Raw genomic sequence first — 21018 nt, forward strand, 5'->3', positions numbered from 1 at the left:
ATTTCACCCTTTTTGAATAGACTTGTGACTGGTGACGAAAAATGGATCTTCTATCGAAATGTTAAACGCTGTAAACAGTGACTTGGTAAAAGGGAAAAGGCTCAACCACAACTGTGAAGGGAGCTTCATGGAAAAAAGGTTCTTATCTCTATCTGGTGGAATTGCAAAGGAGTAATTCACTTTGAATTGCTACCACCTAATGCAACAATCAATGCTCAATTCTACTGTCAGCAATTAGAGCGTTTGAACCAAGATTTGAAGAAAAAAAGACCCGCTTTAGTGAATCAAAAAGGAGTGATGTTTCATCAGGACAATGCGTGACCCCACACTGCAAAGGTCACATCATAGAAGATCAAAGAGCTTGGCTGGGAAAAATTTCCTCATCTACCTTATTCTCCCGACCTTGCTCCTTCAGACTAGCATTTGTTTCATAGTTTACAGAATCATTTGGGGGACATAACTTTTGCATGCCAGGAAGAGGTCGAAACTGACATTTCAGAGTTTTTCGCTTTGAAACCAAAAGAGTTTTACATTGATGGGATTAAAAAGCTTGTAAATAGATGGAAGGAAGTCATAGATAATCAGGGAAAGTACATTGATGATTAAATTTCAATTAAATATAATATTTGATCACTTGTTTTCTTTATTCAAAATTCAGACAGAACTTATGGGATGACCTGATAGATATCTCTCTATATAGATTTTTGAGCCAAGGAAGAAGATATCATCATCACCATCAATTTGCCATTATAATTATCATAGGTGTCATCATCATTTCATTTCATATATACAACTTGGTATTCTCAGATTCAATTTTCTTTTGCTATTTCTTTACCACTATCTCAGTTCCGTTTTAGTGACAGGTATTTCATCATCAGCCCTTACCAGTTTAGTCAATTACTTTTCTTAATTCACTTAACCCTGTAGCATTTAAACATGCCATATCTGGTCGAAATGTTCTACCCGTTTTATGTTCAAACAGGCCAGATCTGGTCTCTCACACCTATCTTGCAATATCATTCTAAAAAGCACTTCATCATCAAAATCCCAAAGCTTCAAGATAATGCAGGATATTTAAAACATTGTCGAGCAATAAGTATTACTTTTGACAGAGTAATCTGAATGACAAAGGGTTAAACTCAGTTTGTAACAGGTCACACTCAACCCTTTTCACTTTAACCCTTAATGTGCGGGAACTGAGTGTACTTGGTTCCATGCACTCAAGACACAGGAATGGAGTTAACTCACTTTTAATAGTCAAGTACTTTCTGGAATCCTCCACAGTTCATATGATGCAGTACTCACATTTTATTACTGGCCAATGGAAAGAGGCTGCAAGAACTTGACTTGCATATGATTAGAATGTTACATCACCAGCAAAAATTTAATCAGTGCAGTGAGGGTTAATCACAGCAGATCCTCTTCCATCACTGCTACCCAAGTTTACCTGCAACATTTCAGATACATGCAACCCAGTTTGGGGAATGGCATAACTTTAGAGTACAAATGGTTTTATAATTCTTGGATGAGTAAAAAATAAAAGTGATTTTGACAAGATTTGAACTCAGAAATCAGAAATATCAAACGAAATTTAAATGCTAGTCTAACTACCTCACCTTCCACAAATAATAACATTTATATCATTTATTGATATCTCTTTGTGTATATTGCCCAAAATCTCACCAGCATTACTCAATGGTTCATTGGGGGTGGAGAGTAGACATCTATATAATTAACTTATTATTGCACTGCTTTTTTTCCCTCCTAAATTTGGGTTCTTCAAATTAAGAAAAAAATGTTTGAAATGGAACTGAATAAAAATCATTTAGTATTGAAAGATAAAGTATAGAAATTTCAGGTTTCTGTAGCAGTGCATATCATCATATCTAAATAAGAAAACCATGATGCAAACAGAGAAATCATACAATTCAACAAGCAAAACATTCTGCAAAAAATGAATGAGTGGAAGAATAGAGGGAAGCTTTTAGCAAGGCAGCAAGTAATACAGAAAATTGGTAAAATGTTGCTGGACAAAATACAAATCAATAATGAATTAAATATTAAGCAAAATCACACACTTCAAATAATAATGATCATTGTCATCATCATCATCATCATCATCATTTTAACCCTTTAGCATTTAAACTGACCATATCTGGCCCAAATATTCTTTCCAATTTATAACCAGATCCAACCAGTCACATCTACCCAACAATGTCATTCTAAAAATAAACTGTCATATCATTGAAATCTTAAAGCTATGAGATAATGCATGAGTGACAGAGCAACAAGAATGCTAAAGGGTTAACATCTATTTTTCCATGCTTGCATGGCTCGGATGTAGTTTATCAACACAGATTTTCTTTGGCTAGATGCCCTTCTTGCTGCCAACCCTCACCTGTTTCCAAGCAAGGTAATATTTCCTGCTGGCCAGATGTGATTGCGCAAAATATTAGAAATAAACAATACTGCTTGTATAACAGTGACACTCATTTACAACTATCAGGTAATGTCAAAACAAGGAGACACATCCTCACATACGCAAGTATGTATATATATATGACAGGCTTCTTTCAATTTGCACCAACCAAATCCACTTGCAAGGCTTTTCTCAATCTGGGGTATTAATAGAAGACAGTTGAAGATTCCATGCAGTGGGAGTTAACCCAAAACTATATGGTTGAGAAGCAAACTTCGCAACCTCACAACCAGGCTGGCGCCCATTATAAAATTTGTATATCCTTCGTATATATTCATTCATCTATGAGTTCTTTGTACCCCGTGGAAGAGAATTAAAAGTACAGAGAAAGAGAAAGACAGAGACAGGGAGCACAATGTAGCATTAACATTAAATAAGCAATTGGTAATGAAAATAATTTCATTAATATGAATGGTAGGTGAAAACCAAGAACAAATACAGAAGCATGAATTGCAAGGCTCAGCAGAGCAAGTATTATTATCTGGAAGATAACATAATGTGGGAGAATATATAAAAGAAAAGAGTATGCATTGATACATGATGAAACATAATGCTATTAAATAGCAATAACCATGCTTCAGATATATTTTGTTGGTTACAAATAATACTAACAAGGTCAAATGTCACACGGTCCAGTATTTATGTTTCTCATTCCATCCACTTTCTTTTTTTTTTTTTTTTGGTTTCTTTTCTTGAAGTTGTGTAGTCATAATTTGTGTCTTTGTAAATTAAAATCTTCCTGATTGTATGCAAAACAATTTGTGCAAATGTAATAAATAAATCTAATGCATTTTCTTCTGTCCTTTCAGAAATGTGTTTATAAACATCTCAAAATTTGGCATCCAACCTTCCAGTTTTCCCAATCTTGTCTATATTTTTTAGCCTTAAATTTCACTTATTTTCAACATTTACCACTTGTTAAGTGATGCTGAAGCCTTTTGATACCAAAACACCCAAGACCGACTCTGATCCTATTGCTGTAAATTTCTTCTTTAAACTGATCTAAATTAAAATCCCCTGCCAAAATTTCATGTTATGTTCCAAACATCAGATTAATAATGACACAGTTTCAAACTTGAAACAAAGACAGTGTATTTCAACCATTTGGAAACTACTAATCTGATGTTTGAAATATAACATAAAAATATGTGTGTTTGTGTGTGTGTGTAATAATCATTATTTTCATGTCCCCTTTTCCATGCTCACATAGATCATACAATTTGTTGGAGTAGATTTTCTATAGCTGGATGTTTCTCCTGTTGCCATCCCTCAGTTTCCTATCAAAAACCAACCTTCAATGGTCTCCAAGTAAGGTAATATTTCCCCAAAGCCAAACATGTTTTCACAGAAGATTGGAAATGATGGACACAACTTGTATGACAGTGATGCTCATTTTACAACCATCCCACAATATCAAGACAAGGAGACATTAATACAAACACACACACACACACACAGGTCTCTTTCAGTTTCCATCAACCAAATCTACTCACCAATCATTGGTCAGCTGGGGTCAATCTACAACATTATACCATTGCAAAATATCACTGCCAACTGAGATATACGAACCAATCTATGGCTTACAAGCAATCTGTTAAAAATTAATATAATTCTCGGGTCCTATAACAAATCCTTTGCTCTTTTCGTTGTATGGGGACATCTTTCATCCATCACACTTACCTTTGAACTATCTTTGAAGCTTTTCCCACCACCATCAAAGATAAAACACGCATATATAAAATGGGAGGTTGAACTTATATTATATTGGTGAGTATGACTCAAATGAAATTGTCTAGATTCTTTACTATTTACTCACAACAAAAATAAAGTTAATTGCTTCTAGTGGGTCTGATGCTGAACTAACTAGGTATGACAAGCAGCTACAATATTTATACTAGACAAACAACTACAATATTTTACATTAGTGGACTCAAAGTCTAATACCTTCTTCAATCTACATCAATGACTATCATGCAAGCTACACTATTCATTGTGGCCATTGAAACTATTATTAAGATGGCAATATTTTTAATATCATAATACAAAAGTGTCATAGAATATATTTCTACTTTGAACAGGATTCCATTTTCTCAAAGATGCATTTTGCTACATCTATTTATGTTTGTATGAAGCTGAAATATCATCTACTTAATTCCATAGTTTTCATAACCTACCATTTAGTAAATCAAAATAAATTGCGGTTCTAATTAACAATCAATAACTTAACACTCTTTTCTTTAGACCGTAATCAGTAGACACCTACTTCCACCTTGGAAGAGGTGAGGGTGTTGTTATCAGTCAAGAGGCAAGACTGCCAATGTTATCTATACACATGTATGCAGGCCTGGATAAGATTCTTTTTGAGGATGACTAGCAGTTGCTCAAGCATGCAAGTCTCACCACCACCATGCCAACAATGTTTAACCAATGGAAAGCAACTACCCCACATGACTATGTAAAATACACATACTATGAACAATAGTACTTTTCATGTAATTCATATCAAATGTCAAATTAGACACCTGGATTCTCATTTCCAGATTGGCGATCTTTCTTTTAAGGACTATGTATGACAAACATATGTGAAGAACTTGCCACCATTAAATAGAATTGTTTACTCAAATACAAAATCCTGGTTTTATAGCACCTATACCATAGATTCACTTTTAATGAAATAATTTCATTCTGTGGACAGTTCCATGCTTAGGAAATTGTATTTTTTCTGGATGTAAATAAGTCAGATACACTACATCATTACCATTTAATGTTTAGCTTTCATGCTGACATGGACTGGACTGATTTATTATCATCATCATCTTCATCATTTTATAATGTTCACTTTTCTATGCTTCCATGGGTCAGTCAGAACTCATTGTGACAGATTTTCTATGGGCAGATGCATTTCCTTTTGCCACTCATCTGTTTCCAAGCAAGGTAATATTACCACTTACCCACACATATTTTCACAGAGAATTGGAAATGAATGACACTGCTTGCATGATGGCAAAATTTATTTACGAGCTGCACAATATCAAGGAAACACACACTAACATATGCACATAGATACATACACACACAATGGTCTTCTTTCAGCTTCCATCTACCAAACTCATTCATACAGCTTTTGTCAGCCTGAAGCTATAGATATGCACCCAAGGCACCACACAGTGATACTGAACCCAAAACCACTATTCCTATTATTACTTATTTAACCTTTAGCACACTGTATGTGCATCATGTCACCATATGAGTTTTCTTCCATGTAGTAACAGGCTAGTGGCAGAGGAAACAATTCTAGAGAAAATGCAGTGTGCTAAAGCTTAAACACAACTACTTTTGTTAATACTTGTGTTCTAGTTTGTTGGGGTTTTTTTTTTCATAAAAAAAACATTAGTAATATCACAAGAGCTTATCAAAACAACTGTTGTCATCAAGATTAAAAGGGAAGGTCAAAAAAGGAATATATTTTGAAGCATATCTGTAATGTAGAAGACATCTAATTTTGTCTAAATGCACCAACAAGATAATCAGGAGAGAAGAACAAGGATGAAATGTATTTCAGGGTAGAAAATATTTCAGCAAAGCTAACAATATTTTGGCCCAAAAATAGGGTGCTGCATGCTTTGGTAAAAAGGAGATTGCTGTGGTTTTCTTCAAGGTAAAAAAAAAAAAATAGCTGAGAGAAAACAGTATTAGTAGAGACATCACCTGTGCCAGAACCCTGGACGTTGAGTACTTGGTGATAGGGGAGCCTCATCATTACCAGTAGTCCAGCTGCACACCAAAACAAAGGATAAGAACAAAACAAGAAGAAAAAAACAATACAGACACAATCACAAATTCAAATTTAAAAAAAACATCAGCCAAAAATGAACAAAAAAAACTAGAGTTAATAGAAACAATCTGAGGTCTTAACAAAAAAAAAATTGATAACAATTTTTTTTCAGTTGTATGCCTGCATCCACAGTTTGTTTAATAATAATAAAGAAATACAAAGCTTCCTAATAGATACAGAAGCAAAACGAACTCTACTATAATTTCAAATAATTTGATTTGAAACATCATCTTATTCAGGTTAAAAATTTGAATTCCAGGCAATACAGTTCAGTTATTAAATTTTTTAGGTTAAAATCATGATTACAGACAACATATCAAGTAATGAATTTTCAAGCTGGAATTATTCCAAGCAACTTGGTAATTAGAAAATTTAGGTTAAAGTAATAATTATCACATATAGAAGCAGCTTATCAGAAAATTTACATTAAAATTCATTCCAAAACCACAAAACCACAACTCTGCTAATAATAAACTTACAGACTGAAATTATTTTTTCCCAACAAAAAATTCAGTTATTAGAATATTGAGATTAAAATTAATGATTTTCTTTTTTTTTTTTTTAAACAATGAAGTATAATCCTTTTAGAAATTTGCAAAAAAAATGAAAACAAGAAAATTTGCCATGAGCCATAAAGAAACAACCATTTATATCACAATTAATAAGGTGAAAGATAATTGCTAAAGTTTGATTATTTTACAAATCAATGTTTGAGACAAAAAAAATGTTTAATGAAAATTAATTTCTGTATTCCAAAATTAATTTTTATGATTATAACAATAGTGCCTAACTGTTTCCACATATACACACACAAATCTTTTTTGACTAAATACAGGGTTAATTACTGTTAAATGAGGGTGTTATACAATTGGATAATTTCCACAGTACATTACTGGTACTTATTTTATCAATCTGAACGATAGAAGGGAAAAAATATAAACCTTAAATTTTAACTTGGAATATTGAATCATCAAAACTAAAATGCTAAAATTTATTAATCCAACTGCCATCAAAACTAAATGCTACTTGTTTAGTCTAGCTGTCATCAAAAGTAAATGCTACATGTTTGGCCCAGCTGCCATAGAAGATAAGTGATACATGGTTGACCCAATTGACATCAAAGGTAAATGCTACACATTTGATCCAGTTGCCATTGAAACTAAATGCTACGTCCAACTGTCATCGAAACCAAATGCTACATGTTTGGCCCAGCTGCCATCAAAACTAAATGCTACATGTTCGGTATAGCAGTTATCAAAACTAAGTACTACATGTTCAACCCAGCAGTTAATATTCTGTGCCATCTCCACTGTTCTTATGTTTCCAGAATAATAAGGTTAAACATTTTTATACAATATGGTTTAAATAACAAAAATAAGTCTATTCATTTGAATTAAATTTTATATTTATCTAAAAACAAATTGTGTATTGAATGTTTCTAAATAATTAATCTTATCTGAGAGTTCAAACTAAATTCAGAAAAAGAAGTTTCATTTTCTAAAGCCAAACAATAGTAGGCTTATGTTTATAAAAAGAGGGAACACAATCTAATATTTTAATGGCACTAATAATCTTTTTGATGCCAAACTGCCTTTGGTTCAATGATATAAACTGCCCCAGGTTCAACAATACAAACTTCAAAGTGATTTAAACTTAAAATTTCCCAGTAAAATTTTATGTTAATTTTTCAAACACCAGGTTAATAAAGACAATGTTGTTTTGGTAAATTTTAAATGATCATATTTACTCACATATAAGTCACACTATTTTATATTTGCTTTTAACTGAAAAAACTGGGGTGTGATTTACTCATAGAGCAAAACTATAAAGGGAAAAAATTTTGAACCAAGATTTAACACTATATAAGGAATATAACACACAAGTGCAGCTTATACACGAGTAAATGCATTAATTGAAAGAGTGTTTCAACAGAAATATGGTACAAAGAAGTTAAAGGTTTCTGTTATGTTGAACTCATTGTTAAAATGTTAAAATTGCTTTGAACGAATTCCATGTAAGTTAAGCTACCTTTATATGGTTAGGAGTTAATACCTACAACGTGAACTTAATGCCTTTGACACCTTCTGTGATAGTATGAGTGATCTATAGACAGTAACAAAGAAAGCCAAATGATGACATGAAATGTTCTCTCATACATATGATGTCTACTGTATAGCAGAAAGAAAAAAAAAAACATTATACCATTTGGTATCAACAATGAAAAATAAAGATGGGTGAAGATTAGAGAAGATAAAGATGATAACCAGCTGGAGATACAATGCAAATTTAAATGGTAAATTCAATACCAGCACCCTAAAAAAGAAGGTAGCTGGCCATTAAAGATGATGTAAGGAGCTTTTTTTTTATTTGTAAATAAAATACATTAGTGAGCAGCTATAAAAGAATAAAAGTTCAACAATAGGTGGAGAAGGGCCACAATTATTTATTAAATAAAAACTCCTGGCCCCATGTCACCTCACACAAAAATGATATGATGACAGATAAAAAATAAAATGAAGATAATGATAATAATAGTGCATTTAGTGATGATGATGATGATGGCAGTGACAGCAAGTTGATAGTGATAACCATCATAATAAGGATTTATAGCAACAACGTCGACAACAATGATATCTATGAAGAAGATAGGCATGATGCTACTGATGGTGATGACAACAGTAGCAACGATAGTGGTGGATGTAATGACCAATTTATTTTTCTTTTTAATGGCATTTTCAAGTGAAAATTAGATAATTAAATAACTTAAGTTTCATTCAAAAATTTTTTTCTTTCCTGTTTTTTGTCACAAATAAAAATTTCAATTACAACAAAAGAAGAAAATAATATAAAATTCATGTTTTGAAAATTCCAACTTACACCTCATTACTTTTTAATAAAATGCTTGAGCCTCAAGTGTGCAAGAGTGTGTGCGTGCACACGCATACATTCATGACAATGTTGAATAAACAAAAGTACAGCTTCACTTAATACTATATTTAAATGCAAAATGTGTCCTCATCTAAGAGTAATCAATTAGAAGAATGCTGATAATTAACTATTACTTCTACTACACTAGGAAGAGAATTTAGCAATAAAACTCCAATAAAAGACAAATGTCCAAATTTTGACTAAGAAAAAAATGAAACAAAATCTTGCTTTGTGCTTCCATTAAAAAAAAAAAGAAAGAATTAAAAATCAATACAAAACAGAAACAAACATTAGACATCTACTGAAAGCTTCAGTGACTGAGAGAACAACTTTGATATTAGATTTATTATTAATGATAATGTGTTGGCAAACTGTCATCACTAACTAGCCAAGTCAACTGTGACTGAGCAGACTTATAATCAAAAGTCTCCCAACCAAGACCACCCTGTCTTTTAAGGTGTATCTAGGAAAATGACAACAATGATATCTATGGTGATGGTGACATGTGATCTTTCATTCTTAAAGACAGCAGGGTGAGATTTGGGAAAGATTTGGCTACTATATTTGGCAGTTTGAGCATTCATATAGAAGCTTTCTTATGCTGGCTGCAGTGGAGCTAGGGATTCTAATCTTTTGGGCAGGGTGCACAGCTAGTCTTTGAAGTAAAACACAAAATGTTTTCTGATACAGCCATAAATAAATAGGTCTGAAGATGTAAGAGGAAGATAAACAGAAATGTAAGTGAAAGAGGAGAGGAGAAGGTGGAGAGAGGCAGGCAGGCTCAGCTACCTATGAAGAGTTTTACAGAAAACTATGGAACAATCTTATATAGTAGAGAGAAAGACATTTAAAAGGTTAAGTGCTGGAAAGTGTAAATAATGTGTGAACAGCATGTGCGTGTGTGTGTGTGTGTGTGTGTGTGTGTGTGTGTGTGTGTGTATGAGAGAGTGCATGCGAGAGTGCATTTGTGTGTATGAGAGTACATTTGTGTGAGTGCATTTGTGCATGCATGCATGTGCACATGTGACTGCATGTATATGTGTGCATTTGCATGTGTGAGAGAGTGCAGATGTTCATATATGTCTGCTTTTCCATTCATTTTTACATCTTGTTTTCTATGTTAGCATGGGTCAGATGGGTACATATTACTGAGGTATTGCTTTTACAGCCAGATGTCATCTCTGTAGGTAACCCTTACTCATTTTGCAAATAAGGGAATATTCATTCTACTCATCTTCAAAAATGCAGAACTAGCAGACAGTTTTGCTGACAGGGGAATGCATATTCACCATTCACCATCTCTAGCTCAATGCTTTGTTATGTGAAACATTATTATCATCAACATTGTTTTAATATCCATTTTCCATGCTTGCATGAGTCAGACAGAATTTTATGTGGCAAATTTTCTATAGCTGGGCGTCTTTCCTGTCACCAGCACTCATCTGTTTCCAAGTAAGGTAATATTTCCCCCATTGTCAGACAGGTCTTTACATGAAAGACTGGAAATGCACATCACCACTTGTATGACAGTGGTGCTTGTTTACAACCACCAATGTCAAAACACATACACATAACTGGCTGCTTCTAGTTTCAATCCATTCACAAGGCTATGGCTTAGAAGACACTGCTCCAAGGTAAAATGCAATGGGACTGGACCTGAAACCATGTGGATGGGAAGGAAACTTTTTGACCACACAACCAAGTCTGTGCATGTGTCAAACAACAAATAGTGAAGACAAAGAACTTCTAACAGCGCAAAATGGGGAAAGTTAAATAACATTTATATATTTCAGGCATAAAGGCACATCATCAGAAGTAAACAGAATAAAGTTTAAGTAGATTCAGTCATGATGATAATGGTGGTGGTGGTGGTGGTGGTGGTGGTGGTGTGTGTGTAAAGTAAGAAAGTTTACTTCCAATAACTTACTGATTTTATATAACAACAGAAAACAAGGAAACAAAGCTACAAATTTATGGCAAAATTTTGGTTGTGTCAAGACAAGTATTGAATCCCACATTGATGAGAGCTCATGAAGCTACTATTATATATATATATATATATATATATATATATATATATATCATCATCATCATCATCATCGTCGTCGTTTAACGTCCGCTTTCCATGCTAGCATGGGTTGGACGATTTGACTGAGGACTGGTGGACCAGGAGGCGACACCAGGCTCCAATCTGATTTGGCAGAGTTTCTACAGCTGGATACCCTTCCTAACGCCAACCACTCAGAGAGTGTAGTGGGTGCTTTTACGTGCCACCGGCACGCGGGCCAGTCAGGCGAGTACTGGCAACGGCCACGCTCAAAATGGTGTATTTTACATGCCACCTGCACAAGAGCCAGTCCAGGGGCACTGGCAACGATCTCGCTCGGATGTCTTACTGGCAAAGGCCATGCTACTTTACAAAGTAGTATTGACTCAATTGTATTAAATCCAAGTTCAACTAAACACAGCATACTAAGATATAATGAAATGGCAATTATCTTAATGATTGTATCATTAGTAGCTGCAGAGTGAGTGCTCAATATGATATTTGCAATATAAACAATATAGATCTGATCAATTGTGCCTTGACAGAAACTATTCAAACAAAGAAAGTGTCAATTCAAGTATGAACTATAGAAGCATCAGACACATTTGCTTTTGCTATACCACAGAAATCAAAATATCTCAAGAGGATGTAAATAGTGATTACTCAAAATTAGTTAACTATTTCTCGATATAAATACATCTCTAATTAGTAAAGCAACTGATGGATTTAAAATTTAGCTCAGTAACATTCAAGATTATGGTGATAATTAGTAAAAATTAGTTTAACTGAAATTCAGGTTTTAATTAAGTTTAGGTTTATGTTGATTTAAAATGTTATTAAATCCAGCTCTTAGTTGATAGTAAAATAAGACATTTATAATTTAGTTAGGTAAAGCTCAACTCAAGTTTAAGTTGATAAATTAGTAAAATTATTGATGCATTTAATGTTCAAATTAAAAATTGATCAAAATTTTTGGCTTAATCAATACATTCTGCAATTACAATTTATTACATAAACATCTCGTTATTAATTTGACAAGTCAGTGCTAAAATATTTTACGTTTAAAGTGTTTCACTATTTAATGGTAACATTTTACTGTATGCAAGCCTTATCAATTTAGATCACCATTAGATAAAATAACTACCTGAAATATCCTGATGTATGCAAAGTCATTTGGAAAATGGATTATTTGGTTAGGAAAAGGAAAAATGGAGTGGGGAAGAAATCATCATCATCATCATTACTGTCTTGAGTGCTAGGAATCATAAGGCTGGCTTCCCCAGTTTCAATGGTGCATAAGTGACAACATTCACTCTGTCAGTCCATAACAGGGTTATTCATTTATAGCTGAGTTTCACTTGTTAAGGTCATCTCTACAGATTTTCTATAGAATTTTATTATGACATTTTGTATGTAAGACACCTGATGTAAACAACAAGAAGGAGATACTACAAAGTATATCAAACGTTTTTATAAGTCAGTACTGTGTTCTATGTTCCAACCCAGTATTGGCTTATAAAAACATTCAATATACCTTGTAGTATATTACAGCTGCATAATGAGATACAGTGTCCCTACAGGTCATTAATTATAACTGAGTGAACTGGTGCAATGTGAAATGAAATGTTTTGCTCAAGAACAGCTCGGTCCAAGAATCAAAACTACAATCTTGTGACTGTAAGTGCAAGACCCTAACTACGATGCTACACGTCTTCAGTAGGAAAGAATGGAATAAAGGGAAAAGGTGCGACAAAAATTACATACATGAAAAACATCTTACTTGTTCTTTTTTTTAATAACCAGATTTAATGAACAGGACAATGCAAAACTTATAACAATTAATTACCGAAGGTAATCAGAACTTGGCTACTCAGAAGCCTAATAAAACAAATGAAAGCCACACATTTGTAATAGTGTAGAGTAGTAGGGAAACGATAATGCTAATTATGAGAAAGAGGTCAGCTGTAAGCAACTCAACCAATCGTTGTGTGTAACAGATCTGGCCCATTATATCATCATTATCTAATATCTGCTCCTCCATGCTGACAGGAGTTGGATGATCCAATATGATCAAATGAATTGAGGTACTGCATCATGTTACACTACCTGTTTTGGTAAGGCTACTATGGCGGGATGCTCTTCTTAATGCCAACCATTTTACACAGTGTACCAGGTGCTTTTTTTGCATGGCACCAGCACTTGTGAGGTTGCCTTGCAACTTGCAAGATTAAAGAACTTGATGGGAGAGAGTGAGTGAAGATTTTAGGTGATAAAAGAAGGTGAAATATAATGAGAGGGGTCAACTTATAATAAGGAGAGAATAACAAAATAGTTACTCATGGTAGTGGGGGTGGGGTTACTGAAGGAACAGGGGAAAGGGAAGGGATTAATGTTGGAGTAGTAAGAGTGATGAGGTGGGGTTGTATTGAAGGAGTCCAGGGTTATCCCACATTATGAAGGCAAGTACAAGTGTAAGATGAAAGATGTGGAGAGGAAGGGAGCATGAGAGACAGAAAATAGATGAGAGTAGCAAGGATCCAGAGGGAGTCAGTGACGATGACAATAATGAATACATTAATAATAATTATTTCTCAATTAGGCACAAGGCCAGCAATTTTATGGGATGGGAGTTAACCAATTAATTTGATTCCAGTACTTGATTGGTACTTTATTTTATTGATTGTTTATTGATTTTGAAAGTGATAAAAAGCAAAGTAGATGCCAACAGTATTTGAACTCAATAATAATAATCCTTTCTACTAAAGGCACAAGGCCTGAAATTTAGTGGTGGGGAGGGGAGTAGTCGATTACATTGACCCTAGTGTTTCACTAGTACTTAATTTATCAACCTCGAAAGGATGAAAGGTAAATTCGACTTTGGCAGAATGTAAAGATGGATGAAATGCAGCTAAGCATTTTGCCCGAGATGTTAACGAGTCTGCCAGCTTGCTGCCTTAATAATGATTACTTCTGATATAGTTTCAGGGCCAAAAGTTTTCAGGGAAAAGGTTTAGTCAATTATATCATCCCCATTTCTTGACTGGTACTTCGATTTTATTACAGCAACATGGCAGGATTTGAACTCAGAATATAAATAACTGAAACTAGATACTGTAATGTTCTAACAAGTTTGCCAATCCACCACAACAACAATAATAACGATAATAATAATGATAATGGTTTTAAATTTTGGCACAAGGCCAGCAAGTTTGTGGGAGGGAGCAAGTCAGTTACACATACCCCAGTGCTCAACTGGTACTTATTTTTTCGTCCCCGAAAGGATGAAAGGCAAAGTTGACCTTGGCAGAATTTGAACTCAGAACATAAAAATGGAAAAATGCTGCTAAGTATTTTGTCCAGCTTGCCGTCTTATTATTATTATTATTATTATTATTATTATTATTATTATTAGCAGCAGCAGCAGCAGCAGTAGTACTAGTAACAACAATAATTCTAATTTTTGGCACAAGGCCAGCAATTCTGAATGGAAGGGGCAAGTTGATTATATTAACCCCAATGCTCAGCTGGTACTTGTTTTATTGACCCCAAAAGGATGATCTGAAATTAGAACACAGAGCCAGAAGAAATGGTGCTAAGCATTTTGTCCAGCACAGTAATGATTCTGCCAGTTCACTGCCTAAATAATAATAATAATAATAATAATAATAATAATAATAATAATAATAGTTTCAAATTTTGGCACATGATCAGCAAGTTCAGTGGGGGGGGGGGTTGATTAAATTGACCCCAGTGCACAACTGGTACTTATTTTATCAACCTCAGAAGGATGAAAGGCAAAGTCGACCTCAGTGGAATTTGAACTTAGAACAGAACAACATGAAATGTCACTAAGTATTTTTGCCTAGCATGCTAACAATTCTGCCAGTTCACTGCCTAAAAAATAATAATGGTTTCAAATTTTAGTTCAAGGCCAGCAATTTTTAGAAGAAGGGATATAAGTTGATTACATCAGCCCCAGTATTTGACTGGTACTTTATTTTACTGACCCTAAAAGAATGAAAGGCAAAATCAACCTTGGCAACAGAGCATGAAGAAATACTGCAAGTCATATTTCCAAAGCTCTAATGATTCTGCAAGCTCATCAACTTAATAATTATAATACTGGCTCACATGCCATAATAGAATTATAACAGTAAATTAGAAACACTATTTCTACAAAAAAAATTCTTTAATGAAACAGAAACAAGCACAGTTGTTGGGGAAAAAGAGAAACAAAAACTTACATTGGTTTTTTCTTGAATTTGTTGGCTCTTGGAGACAAGACAACAACAGGATCATCGTCATCATCATCATCATCTTCGTCACTGCTTAGATGTTTCTTCACACGTTGATAAGATACAGTTTGCACTTTCTTCGAAGGAATCGGATCTGTGAGATAAAAAATAAATAGATATTGAGTCACTAAAAAAATTAGCTGAAGTGTGAATATTTTAAATATTGACATACTATGAAGGGAAAGTACTTCAGTCATTATCTTCTCAAATATATTAAATTTACAATAATGCTATGCATGAACAGTGAAGTATGCTCCCTTGCTCCTTTATCAAACTAATATTCATTAACAAATGGCAGTATAAAAATGCTGTCACCATTATCAACCAATAATTGTCATTGTTGTCTTGCATAGGTTAAATGAAATTCATTGAAGCAGGTCGTCTACAGCAGGAGGAAATTCAAAGAAAAAGAAGCCCATCATATTGTGTGTTTGTGTGTGTGTGTGTGTGTGCACATGCACATGCACACTTGTCTCCTTGTCTTGACATTATGAGATAATTGTAAACAAGTGTCACTGACATACAAGCAGTGTCATTCATTTCTAATATTCTATCAAAAAGTTTGGGCATGGGGAAATATTGCTTGGAAGCAAGTGAGGTTTGGTGACCAGTTTGGATATCCAACTGTTGCAAATCTACTTCAATAAATTCCATTTGAACCATGCAAACATAGAAAAGTGGATGTTAAAGGAATAATGATAATGGTTTAGGTATATGCTGATAAGTTTTAAAATACTCAAATATGAATACACAAACATGAAACCAAAAGATTAAACACTGTTTTGAAATACTAGAAGTGGAGAATATATTTAATAAACAATAACAGCAACAACTCACCAGTGCTGTCCATATGCTCGTGTAAAATGGACAAATCCAGTGGTGGAACCATTGTTTTACGATTGTTGTTAGGAGAATAACAAGGAGAATGTTTCTCATCACGCTCGCACATGTCATCATTTTCTTCATCCCGGTTCTGACTGCTAAGATGCATATCTAAGAAACCGATACGCGATTTAGGGTGTTTAGCAGCACTGTCTGTGTTCTCATCCTCTTCACAAGATGATGAGGAAGTACTGGAAATATCTGCAGTGTTCGCTGATACCATTTCCACAAGATGAGGGTGCTTTGGGTTATATTGTACAGCATTGCAATTGTTATCTGCCGTCGAGGTGCCCATGTGTGTACGGACAGATCCCCGTATGTAGGATGTGTGCTCAGGCATTGTAGAAGAAGATTTGCTACAGTCCAGCTTAAAATAGGGTTTGTTCTGATTCTGACACCGTGTGCTACTTGAAGGACTAGAAGTTGATGACTTATGAGTCTGAAAGAAAGAAAAGAAAAATTTGATCATCATTTAGTCTTTATTTAAAATGTTCAATAAGAACTGTAAATTAGACTAAATGATTATTTATAAAGTTAAAATTGACAAATTAAAATATCTTTACAAGTTTCTTGCTTAGTTTCTAACTTGAATAATAATTTCCAAAATATTTAAAAATTTTGTTATCATATTTCAGTTTAACATTTTAGCGTTCAGATTACTCTGTCAAGTGTAATGCGTATTTATTCTCATTGTTTTGAATTAATCATGCATTATCTCATAGCTTCGAGATATCAATGATGTGATTGTTTATTGTTAGCATGACATTGTAGAGTGGGTGTGAGAGGTCAGACATGACTGATTTGAACATAAAACAGGTAGAATATTTGGGCTGGATATGATCAGTTTAAATACTAAAGAGTTAAAAAAAAAACACAGCTTTTGTTTCAATCAATTTCAAAAATAATTTAGTAGAATAACTCAGTTAGTGTCTGGAGCATAAACTTTATGAAATTTCAACAGTTTTAATTTAGTTCACTTCAAATTATGAAGTTTCTGTCATATAATCAGAGGCAATCTCAGGTGGTTTGGTATCAAAATGTTTAACAAAAAAATATATGGATTGTGTTTCACCCAATTTCTATAAGACGGTAGATCATTAGTAAAATATCCAGTGAGAAATATAAATATTATTGACATGATTTTGAATCTTAATTCTGTTAATTCAGTTACCTCCTATAGAACTTCTGTACAATTTGTATGGGATAATAGGTGGTCAATGTTAGGTCCTAGGCAAGAAGATCAAGCACCATATCCTTAGTTATTTTGACTACAAGACCAAAGTATGTATGGTTAAAAGAAAATAGAATAAATCTATTGAAAAAAAAAATGGTGTCTTTTGTCATGAACCAAAGAATATTTTAGGTCTTTTTTTTTTCCTCTAATGATTTTGTCTCAAGGTTTGAGGCCACTGTAGTATAAGGGACTACAAAGAAGGAACGGAGTGGGGTCCTACAAATTCAAAAACTGTCAACAGAAAGCTTATGAAATGACTATCATAGGCCAAAAAAATACAATACAATGATAATGAGTTCCGGAGAAATATTATGAGGAAAGAAGCTACCTGAATAAAAAGACTTATGACTGAGGGGAAGCACAACAGAGAAATGATACATCTGAAGCAAGTGAGATGTTTCAAGATTTTGACAGAGGCTTACTAGACCAGAAAGTTCATCAGAGCAATGACCAGTACAAATGACACAGTCAATTTATTAATATTTGAGAATTAATGCTTAAGAAATTTTTATAGGCTAAAACAACAATTATGAGATACATAGAGAGAGAAGGGTGGTGGTGATTGGCAAGGGGATGATAATGACTTTATGTTTCAATTATTTTTATAGTTGTGTCAGTTATGCTAAAATCTAGAGAGATAGAAAGTGAATCTAAAGAAAAATATAAAGGGGATGTAATGGCCTCAAAAGAATTAACTTGAACGAAATAATTAAATTACATGAACGAATGAACAAAAAAATATTAGATTGCAAAGAAATTTAAATCCTAAAATGTTTAATTAAATAATTCAATGTCTCACCAAGGAAATTTACTTCACAATAAATAAATAAGTACACACACACACATGATTAAACAGACCCCTAAGAGACTGGTGTTGATCTATGTAAGCAAGACTTGTATTAAAAAAAAACAAAAAAAAAACAATGGAAAGAGTACAGTGAACTTGCTGAAGGGAGTGAAAAATCCAGTGTTTTGAACAGAGTCCTTTTTCAGGGAAATGTTGACAGAAGACAAAAGAGAAATTAAGTAGAGTTTAAGATTGTCTAAGTTAGAAAAAACAGTCTGCTTTTTGACTTCAGTTGTTGACAAGTTCTGTAATAATACCGTTCATACATAGTGTGAACATTTGTTTAAAAGCAAACATGCTGAATTTTTACTTACATGATGGTCAACAGACAATGGATGTTTGAGTAAACCAGACTGAGGCAGCAAGATATTATCCATGGTTGAGGACTCAAACTTGTGACAAATTGCATCAGAGTCAGGATCAGCCCAACTTAAAAGAATGAAAAACAGATTTCCAATTATTGCCATTATATGAAATTTCCTAATAAAAATAGTGTAATGCAATATTGCACAGCACTAATACCATTTAAAAGTAGTAAAAATAATTAAGTTAATTTTGCTTATTCGATTGATAAGAGTTGATAAACTGGGAAACATTTTATTTATACTGACAACGACATAAGCAAAATTATTAGATAAGCACCAACAGTAGTAACAATATAAAACTATGGAAGACTATAAGGAGGATAAATCAAATTTTTTTAATCCTATTTTACATACAAACATTTACAGTTTTCACTTTGTAAATTAAATCTGTAATGTACATATGTATTTCAACTTAATTAAAATCCCAACAATTGGTAATTCAATTATACAATGTTATGCCACTAAATTCAATTAAAGTGCTGCTACACAGCAGCTAAAGCTGCTAGATATAGTTACCAGACATCCCTCAAATCACTCTCTATTGACTTAAAAAAAAAGAGGGAACAAAACACCAATGTCATTCTGGATTCTCTTAAAAAACAGGATGGTCACAGTTAGAATATCTCTGAACATAGCTTTGACAAATTAAGGCTGACCTGGGACAAAAAGACAACAGCAGGTATCTTTCTATACCTTCTGCTCCTCTGAATTATCAAGTTACATACAACCTCCATTGAAGCCCACTTGATGCGCCCTCTTTCCCTCCATTCATCTCCACCTTGTTTCCACCTACTCCAAATCCTGTGTTTGGTGCACCAAACACTCCCTGCTCCCAATTGTCCTTGCTTGAAACTAAAGCTCCCTGCTAGAACCCACTCTCTACACAGGTTTTAAACTGAAATATAAATCTTCAAATGTTCAAACAAAATATCAAGCTCATCAAAGTCATCACTTTGGTGAGGAAGCGGGTTCTACAAGGTGACTGGCACCGCCCCTCCTTGTCTCATTTGAAATATCTTTATAGTAATATCAAGAACAATCGGACACCTGCTATTTGCTTTAAAATAAAATTAAAATTCAAGAAACATCAACAAACCATTTTGAATTTATCTCAAAGCTAGACAAAACAACATTACATAATAATTAAGCAGCAATAATTTCTTGAAACATGTAGTTAAAAATTAAAAAATGGCTTACCATTCAATAGTTCCATGCCGAGGACTGTAATGTGGTTGTTGAGTTTCATTTATGTTTTTCATTTGGTTAGCCACAGTTGAATGCTGTAGAGGTCGTCTACTTTTAGGGCTCACAATATCTTCTCCCTGGAAATATATTTTGTTTAGTTTAATAAAGGATATAATATGGGATAGCTTTCAGTCAAACATGGCATCCTATCTAATACTCAAGTAATTGCACTAATCTACCACTGTGGACAGGTGTTTTATTTAATTAACTCCAAAAGGAGAGAAGGCAAAATTGACTTCAGAGCATTGGATCATGGAATGCTGGAATAAATGTAGCAAGACATCCTGTCCAACACTCTAAAGACTGCTTTTCAAATGAAAAATTATTCACCTCAACTTGCTTTTGAAATCATGTAACATTTTGTCCAGTGATATCCCTATTTCCTCTAATAAATTAATAAATATTAATCAATGTTACATCTCTCTCTCTATATATATATGTTGGTACGGCTGTTTCTGTATATGTGGAAAGTGTTATGACACATCCTTTTGATATACACACACACACATCCCTTATGTTGTGGATACCTCAGGTTATGTGATTTCCAGCTTACAGAAATTGAAAAGTATGACTATTGATTTCAGGATACAGTCTGTAATTTCGCTCTTACAGAATTTTGTATTGCATAGTTTTAAATTGTTAACAATTTAAGATTATACTTTCTTCTTAGCTCAATGGCCACTTGCATTTTATTTAAAATCAAAGTATATAGTTAACAGTTTGAAAAACCATCATCACATTACACACCCACAGATGTACATATATTGTACATAATGTGTGTGTGTGTGTGTGTGTGTGTGAATGTATTTATATATATGTGTGTGTTTATTTTTATATATATATATATATATATATATATAT

General features: G+C 33.5%; 1 protein-coding gene across 5 annotated transcripts in view; it reads right to left on the reverse strand.

Annotated features, from left to right (window-relative positions):
- LOC106875929 (protein FAM13A) overlaps positions 1 to 21018 on the reverse strand; it is a 242604-nt gene that overhangs the window by 56065 nt on the left and 165521 nt on the right. For 4 of the 5 annotated variants that reach the window (XM_052978225.1, XM_052978227.1, XM_052978230.1 and 1 more), the window contains 5 exons: positions 20110 to 20234; positions 18862 to 18976; positions 16422 to 16905; positions 15534 to 15678; positions 6188 to 6253 (listed from right to left, as the gene is read on the reverse strand). In XM_052978225.1, coding sequence (XP_052834185.1) covers positions 6188 to 6253; positions 15534 to 15678; positions 16422 to 16905; positions 18862 to 18976; positions 20110 to 20234 — 935 coding nt within the window. The remainder of the gene's footprint in view (positions 1 to 6187; positions 6254 to 15533; positions 15679 to 16421; positions 16906 to 18861; positions 18977 to 20109; positions 20235 to 21018) is intronic. The other variant, XM_052978233.1, reaches the window with a different exon arrangement.

Source organism: Octopus bimaculoides, chromosome 2, assembly GCF_001194135.2.
Source record: "Octopus bimaculoides isolate UCB-OBI-ISO-001 chromosome 2, ASM119413v2, whole genome shotgun sequence".
In the NCBI taxonomy this organism is placed as follows: domain Eukaryota; kingdom Metazoa; phylum Mollusca; class Cephalopoda; order Octopoda; family Octopodidae; genus Octopus; species Octopus bimaculoides.